Raw genomic sequence first — 8,211 nt, 5'->3', positions numbered from 1 at the left:
ATCCTTACAAACAACCTGTTACCTAATAATATAGTCTTGCCCTAGCCCACCTACCTATTCAGCTGTTGTTATGGTTTCCTGGAAGAGTGGTGCAACCCCACTCTGTGTCTATTTGTTCATAGTTTTGCTCTAGCTTGGTCCTATTTACAGTAAAGTTAAATTATGTTTATTTGTCTGGTTTAGGAGAAAACAGCATGACTTTATTGGTATTTGAAACAGGGGCAAATATGCTAGTTTAAGTGGTACAGTTGACCAGTGTAGCCATTTGGTTGAGGCTTAGCATTAGGGCTGGGTATCGTCACTGATTTGTGGAATCGATTCGATTCCGACTCACAAGGTCCTGAATCTATTCGATCCATGATTCGATTTGATTTAAATCGGGGAAATTTTGCCTCAGACAGTCAGAAATATTATTATTCTGATCACGTATCAGTACATTTCCATATTTTTATATCTATAAAAAGAAAGCTGACACTTGCGAGACTTTATCAAAGGTGTAAGCGTCACAGCAGATGTCTTTGTGTCAAAATAACTGAGGATAAAACACAGAAAAACATGAAGGCGATTTTATAAAAAATATTCTCCAGTAGATCAAAAATGAAAAAAAAAACATTAATCAACATATGAACATTACCTGATGCTGCTGCAGTGAAGCAGAGCAAAGTTAAAGAGGTTAGTAAAAGGAAAACAGCTCACTAATTCTCATGTTTCAGCGGGTCCGTGCTTTGTGTTTACATGTACCTGCTCTCATTTACCGTTTTAGCTGTTTGGTGGTTGTTGAAATTTTGTGAGGTTTAACCTGAGGGCAAAATAAATTTATATTTAAAAATTGATTCAGGATTTTAATGAATCGATATCATGTTATCCAAGCTAGAATCGATTTTAATTGATAAATCGATCATCAAAACTCACCCCTACTTAGCATGCAGCTAATTCAAGGGTCATTAGGAAACAATGGGGCTGGCTCAGTGAAAAGGTGGGGTCAAACGGTGGCACAAGCCACACAATCTCCCACCTGTTGTTCTTTAGCATTCTGAATAATCCAATCTAATCACAGATTACTGTCTCTATATGCAAAGGCTCTCTAAATCACATTAACAGGTTTGAGTTGTGTGTAATTGACTGTAACTGTCAGGATCCCGGGTCATTTGACCCAGCGTTCTTAGTTTTCCTGTGTTCCGGTGTCTTAAGTTAATTTGTTATTCTATGGGTCCTAAGTTCCATCCATCCATCCACCTTCATCCACTTTATCCGGGGCCGGGTCGCGGGGGCAGCAGCCTAAGCAGAGAAGCCCAGACCTCCGTCTCCCCAGCCACCTCCTCCAGCTTATCCGGGGGAACACCAAGGCGTTCCCAGGACAGCAGAGAGATATAATCTCTCCAGCGTGTCCTGGGTCTGCCCCGGGGCCTCCTCCGGGTGGGACATGCCCGGAACACCTCACCCAGGAGGCGCCCTGGAGGCATCCTTGTGAGATGCCCGAACCACCTCAGCTGGCTCCTTTCGATGTGGAGGAGCAGCGGCTCTACTCTGATGGCCGAACTTCTCACCCTATCTCAAAGGGAGAGGCCAGCCACCCTTCGGAGGAAGCTCATTTCTGCCGCTTGTATCCGCGATCTCGTTCTTTTGGTCGCTACCCACAGCTTGTAGCCATAGGTGAGGGTAGGGACGTAGATCGACCGGTAAATTGAGAGCTTCGCTTTTACACTCAGCTCCCTCTTCACCACGACAGACCGGTGCAGTGTCCGCATCACTGCAGCCGCAGCACCAATCCGTCTGTTGATCTCTGGCTCCCTTCTCCCATCACCCGCGAACAAGACCCCGAGATACATGAACTCCTCCACTTGGGGTAGGAACTCATCCCCTACCCGGAGTGGGCACTCCACCCTTTTCCGGCTGAGAACCATGGCCTCAGATTTGGAGGTGCTGATCCTCATTCCCGCTGCTTCACACTCGGCTGCGAACCGTTCCAGTGAAGCCAACAGAACCACATCATCCACGAAAAGCAGAGATGAGATTCTGAGGCCACCAAAGTGAAAGCCCTCCGCCACTTGGCTGCAACTAGAAATCCTGTCTATAAAAATTATGAACAGAATCGGTGACAAAGGGCAGCCCTGGCGGAGCCCATCACCCACCAGCAACGAGTCCAACTTATTGCCGGCAATGCGAACCAAGCTCTTGCAATGGTTGTATAGGGATCGAATGGCCCGTAGCAATGGGCCAGACACCCCATACTCCCGCAGCACCTCCCACAGGACACCCCAAGGGACACGGTCGAATGCCTTCTCCAAGTCCACAAAACACATGTAGACTGGTTGGGCAAACTCCCATGCACCCTCAAGTATCCTTGAAAGGATAAAGAGCTGGTCCAGTGTTCCGCGACCAGGAAGAAAAACCGCATTGTTCCTCCTGTATCCGAGGTTCGACTAGCGGACGAACTCTCCTTTCCAGCACCCTGGCATAGACTTTCCCAGGGAGGCTGAGGAGTGTGACCCCCCATTAGTTGGAACACACCCTCCGGTCCCCCTTCTTAAAGATGGGGACCACCACCCCAGTCTGCCAGTCCAAGGGTACTGCCCCTGATCTCCACGCAATTATGCACAAAAGGAATTAATAATGTAAAAAAAAGTAGTTTTATTTATATATGTTTATATATAAATATATGCGGTGGCCCCTAGAGACAAAGCACGTACAAACTCCAAAAAGCACGTACAAATTCCAAAACACATTTCTTGCGTCAACTGAACTTCCAAAGACGAGCTACCTAGATCACTTAAATGACACAATTGAAAGCATATGTGTATTGTTTGTGTATTTATACACAAGCACTCATATATATTCAAATAATTTTTGTGCTTCGGAGTTTGTACGTGTTATGGAGTTTTTACGTGTTTTGGAGTTTGTACGTGCTATAGAGTTCACAACAGGACCCAAAGCAGAAACAGAGTCCAACAAGTCAAAATCCCAGGAGCTGGGGTCCAAAAGTATACTGAAGGGCTGGGAAAACCACAAGTTCAACAAAGTACAGTCCAGTGGGCTGCCCTTGACGGTGATGATGTCCAACCAGTGGCCCGGAGAATGGCCGGCGATGTTGAGGTGCAGAACGTGGACTGGACAGTGGCATGGCAGCCGCAGGACCAGACGAGGCAGAACCAGACGGCAGCGTGGCAGCTGCGGAACCAGATGGCAGCATGGCAGCTACAGGAGGTGACACTCCAGGCGATGCTGTAGAAGTTGCAGGTGGTGGCTGAACGGACTCCCCAGAGTCGTCAGCAGACATGAGGATGTGCGGGCTGGGTAACGAGGCATGATGCTGGCCGGGCTCTCCAGAACCCCCAGCTGACGTAGCTTGATGCTGGCCGGGCTCCTCAGAACCCCCAGCTAACGAGGCTTGATGCTGGCTGGGTTATCCTAAACCCCCAGCTAACTTGACATGATGCGGGCTGGGTTCTCCTGAACCACCAGCTAAAATGACACGATGCAGGCTGGGTTCTCCTGAACCCCCAGCTGAAACAGAAGATGGCTGGATGGGCCCCTCAGACCCTCCAGTGGAGGCAAACAAAGGCTGGACAGGCCCCCACAGGGACAGCTGGCGCCTCAACCTTGGGCCCAGGTCAAGCAGGCTCCCCTTGCATGGGGACCTCGGTCTCCCCGCCCAGCAGTGTTTCTCCACTGCTTTTTGGTTCTTGCCCCTCCTCTATCACCGGCTGGAGTGACTCCTCCACTGCTCCCAGCTGGAGTAGTCCTTCATGTGGTGCCTCCTCCTGCTCCAACAGGCACGGACCCACTCGCACCTCGTCCATCTCTGGCTAGAGCCGCTCCTCCCGACTGGAGCAACTCTTTGTGCAATGGCCCCTCTTCCTCATGCGCCTTGTGCGCTGCCTCCAATTGGAGCTGCTCCTCCACCACTCCCGGCAGGAGCAGCTGTCCACCCGGCTGTTCCCTCTCCTCCGGCAGGCGCAGAACTCCGCGCTCCTCGTCGACCACCTCCGGCTGTTGAGGTGCCCCACATGGCTTGTCCACTGCTTCCCCACCACCAGGTTCCACCGGTGGGGTCAGTGGCAGTGGTGTCGACCATGACCGGAGCAACGTTGCCAGACTCGCTATCCTCTCTAGATGAAGCTATGTTTGGTCCCGCAGCTATTCCTGCTGGCGACGCGCCTCCGCTGCCTGCTCCTGCTGGACAGCTGCAATCTGGACCACTCCCTTTGGTGGCCCTGTTGTGTACTCGCCATGCTGCGTCCCGGGTCTCAGTACCAGTGTTGTGTGAATGAGACACGGATCTCAGAGATCATAGTTTTGGGCCATCTTTATTCATTCCGGCTAAAGCTCTTGGCTGTCAGCCACACATGCATCACACCACAACTACCCACAAACCCTGTGTTTTAACTTGGTGGGCATGATTTTGGATGCCGCGCAGGTGTTTCCGCATGGCATCACAGACCACGCCCTACCACACTCACCTTGTATTTGCTCTCAATGAAATATTTTATAGTGCTTTTAATTCCAGTCTCGCAGGCCTGTTTAAAAGAGAGCTGATTATTTTTACTTTAACACACAAAATATCACCACCAGAGTGATGACACCTGGCAGGTTTTTTCTACGTGCTTGGTTCCAAAAAATAGGCCTAGTTCTGGACATGTACAAGCACAAAAAAAATGTTTTTCTCTCAGAAAGAGAAAACAACCCAAAACTAACTGGCAGAATCAACCTGGTACTAAAACTGGCTTTACTGGGGTAAACTGGCATATTTCCACCTCCTGAATACACAGAGAGATTTTTCTTTTTTGTTAGCAGGGGTTTTGTGTATCAGTGTGCCGCTGGAACTGCCACAGTGGATTTTGATGTTGGATGCTGAGCTATGAAAATCCCCATGTACATGTAAAAATTAATTGATCATTTATTCTGAAAAAAACAGGAATGGAATATTACACTGTTTTATTATGCATTATACTGCTGATTTATAAGAAATGCTGTTTGTGTAGAATCATGGCCTTATTTCTCTGAACAAAACATACTGCACAGGAAGCCAATGGCCTCACTGTGTCAGTGTATGAGCATGAGGCCTATTTGTGGTGTATATGCATACAATTAATGTGACAATGTGATATTGCTATTACTAATGTGATATGATTAAAATGTGAACAACACAAAGAATAGAGACATTTCCAGTTCAAATTCTCCGGAGGTCTGGTAATGAACTAATAATATGATTCACGTGTGTTGACCCAGGGTGAGATCTAACACCTGCGGCAAAACAAACCATGAGGCCTGCAGTTGCCCACCCCTGCAGTAACTCAGGGTTGTTCAGTGAAAGGAGCCAAAAAACACACGCTTACAATCTATTTCACTTTTATAGGTCTGTAACAAAGTAAATCCACCTTAACACCACCTGTATTTGTGTGACTGTATTGCACTCCCACTGCTAGGGAACCTGACAAATAACAAGAACAAAGTCTGAAATGAAAGCTGACAAACAGCTACAACACTAAGTCACACTTGAGAGCATCAAAAAAGCTTTTTTGACCAGAAATAAGCATCTGCGCTATGCTTTCACACTCACACATGTATAAGAGGAAGTTGAATGAAGGCCCCGCCCCCACTCAAACGCAACAAACCAGGAAACAGGATGTTCATCTTCCTCAGTAAAGAGAGATGCTCAGACGATCAGACTGAGTTCAGACGAAACTAGCAGCTTCCTCTGAGTGAGTCCAGCTACAGGAGAGAAAAATGGAAAACTCCAACACTGCTGCTTCAAGCTGCTGACGCTCCACACACTGAAGGTGAGTTTGAGCAAAAACACGACTCAAAGGAAGTTTCAGTGAAGGTAGTAGAGGAGGGAGGGGAGCCAGGACTGACTGTACTTCCTGTCTGCTGTTTTCAGCTTCACTCACAGACTCAATGGCTTCCAGATCAGAGGAGGATCTCTGCTGTCCGGTCTGTCAGGAGATCTTCAGAGATCCTGTTCTTCTGTCATGTAGCCACAGCTTCTGTAAAGACTGTCTGAAGAGATGGTGGAGAGAGAGACCAACACACGAGTGTCCAGTTTGTAAGAGAAGATCTTCAAAGGATGATCCACCTTTAAGTCTGGCTTTAAAGAACCTGTGTGAGTCGTTCTTACAGGAGAGAGATCAGAGAGCTTCAGAGGCTCTCTGCAGTCTGCACTCTGAGAAACTCAAACTCTTCTGTCTGGACCATCAGCAGCCAGTGTGTCTCGTCTGCAGAGACTCAGCAAAACACAACAAGCACAGATTCAGACCCATCGATGAAGCTGCACAACAACACAAGAAGAAACTTCAGGAAACTCTGGAGCCCTTAAAGAAGAAGTTGAAGGTTTGTGAAGAAGTTCAAGTGAAGTTTGATCAAACAGCAGAACACATTAAGGTCCAGGCCCGACACACAGAGAGGCAGATTAAGGAGCAGTTTAAGAAGCTTCACCAGTTTCTAGCAGAGGAAGAGGAGGCCAGGCTGGCTGCACTGAGGGAGGAAGAGGAACAGAAGAGTGGGATGATGAAGGAGAAGATGGAGGCTCTGAGCAGAGAGATAGCAGCTCTTTCAGACACAGTCAGAGCCACAGAGGAGGAGCTGAGAGCTGAAGACGTCTCATTCCTGCACAACTACAAGGCTGCAGTGGAAAGAGTCCAGCGCTGCCCCCTGCTGGATGATCCACAGCTGCCCTCAGGAGCTCTGATAGACCAGGCCAAACACCTGGGCAACCTGACCTTCAACATCTGGAACAACATGAAGGACACGGTCTCCTACACTCCTCTTATTCTGGACCCAAATACTGCTCATCCAAAACTCATCCTGTCTGAAGATCTGACCAGTGTGAGACGAGGAGAGAGGCAGCAGCTTCCTGATAATCCAGAGAGGTTTGATGATTCCTACTCTGTCCTGGGCTCTGAGGGCTTTAACTCAGGGACTCACAGCTGGGATGTTGATGTTGGAGAAAATACACGGTGGTTACTGGGTGTGTTAGCAGAGTCTGTGGAGAGGAAGGGACGCATATGGACTGGATTTTGGGGAATAGGGTTTTATAAAGATAAATATTCAGCACTCTCACCATTAACTGAAACTGCTCTCTCAGTCCAGAAGAAGTTCCAGAGGATCAGAGTGAATCTGGACTGGAACAGAGGAAAGCTGTCGTTCTCTGATCCTGATACTAACACACACATACACACCTTCACACACACTTTCACTCACAGGATGTTTCCATATATTTGGCCTGATGGTAAAGTGAAGGTGTGTCCGTTGAAGGTGTCAGTGTCAGTGGAGCAGATGAGTTGAGGATTATGATATTTCTAATGTTGTTTCCTGTCAGTGAATTGAAGCTGTTAAACTGCAGCTGTCCTCCTGCTGCCTCGTTGTTCCAAAGCTCTTTGTTTCTCTTTTAGTTCCCACTGTTTCTTTCTGTTTCTGCTGTCCACCTTTTCACATGGAAAATCATTTCACTGTTTCTCACTGAATGACTCCCCAAACTAGATTTGAAATTCTATCAAGTTTCTAATCATTACAAGTGATTCATGTTTCTATTTGATGTGTGTAAATGGAGATGATTTAGTTTGCTGGGATATGGACTGACATGTGTTGAATGGGAGGAGCAGTTTGTTGTTGTCTTCTTGTCTGTTTATGACAACAATAAATATATTGTTGAAACAATGATTCATGTTTAACTCCATATATGAAATGTTTCTGATCTTTGAATTCTGTTTGATTAAAGACTTTCTTCATGACACAAATGAGATTTCAGTGTATTAATAGAACTAAATAAGATCAGAGTTGAAAGGCTTGAGTATTATGTGCGTGCTTCACTGTCAGTATCTTCAGGGGGATTCAAAGTCACAAGAAAAACTAGTGTAGAGAAAAATATCTGAGCTTCATTTTGTGTCAAAGCGGAGCGTGTCATCCAGCCAGAGGAATGTCTCCAACTGCTTAACATGGAAACATCAGCAGGAAGTTTGATGGAGCTCGTTTATTCAGCTTGCTGTTCCTTCTTTTACAGCAGAAGAAGAATTGAAAGTGTGTGTGGATTCAAAGCGCTCGCTGTCAGGACAAATAAAGGAGGGGAAGGGATTTAAAGGGGCAAAGCGCTGTTTTTAGAGCACTTTGCTCCTTTTTCATTTTTACTTCTTTTCAACCTGCTGACAGTCTCATACTCAACAATCAGACAAAAACACAACAAGATTGACGTCTTTATTTTATTTCATTTCTTAA

At 46.9% G+C, this 8,211-nt stretch overlaps 1 protein-coding gene across 1 annotated transcript; it reads left to right on the top strand.

Moving 5' to 3' along the window:
* Nucleotides 1–6,589: 6,589 nt before the first annotated feature.
* LOC120437794 (nuclear factor 7, ovary-like) lies at nucleotides 6,590–7,656 on the top strand. The gene has a single exon (XM_039608344.1). It carries the CDS (start codon nucleotides 6,739–6,741, stop codon nucleotides 7,282–7,284), a length of 546 nt encoding a protein of 181 aa, XP_039464278.1. The 5' UTR covers nucleotides 6,590–6,738; the 3' UTR covers nucleotides 7,285–7,656.
* Nucleotides 7,657–8,211: the final 555 nt, after the last annotated feature.

This window comes from Oreochromis aureus, linkage group 3 (genome assembly GCF_013358895.1).
Source record: "Oreochromis aureus strain Israel breed Guangdong linkage group 3, ZZ_aureus, whole genome shotgun sequence".
NCBI lineage: Eukaryota > Metazoa > Chordata > Actinopteri > Cichliformes > Cichlidae > Oreochromis > Oreochromis aureus.
Note: the sequence above shows the minus strand (reverse complement) of the source record. Positions and strands in the feature narration are given on the sequence as shown.

Bases quoted from the DNA above. Each gene is read 5' to 3' on its own strand.
- LOC120437794 (XM_039608344.1), top strand. From the start codon at position 6,739: ATGAAGGACACGGTCTCCTACACTCCTCTTATTCTGGACCCAAATACT.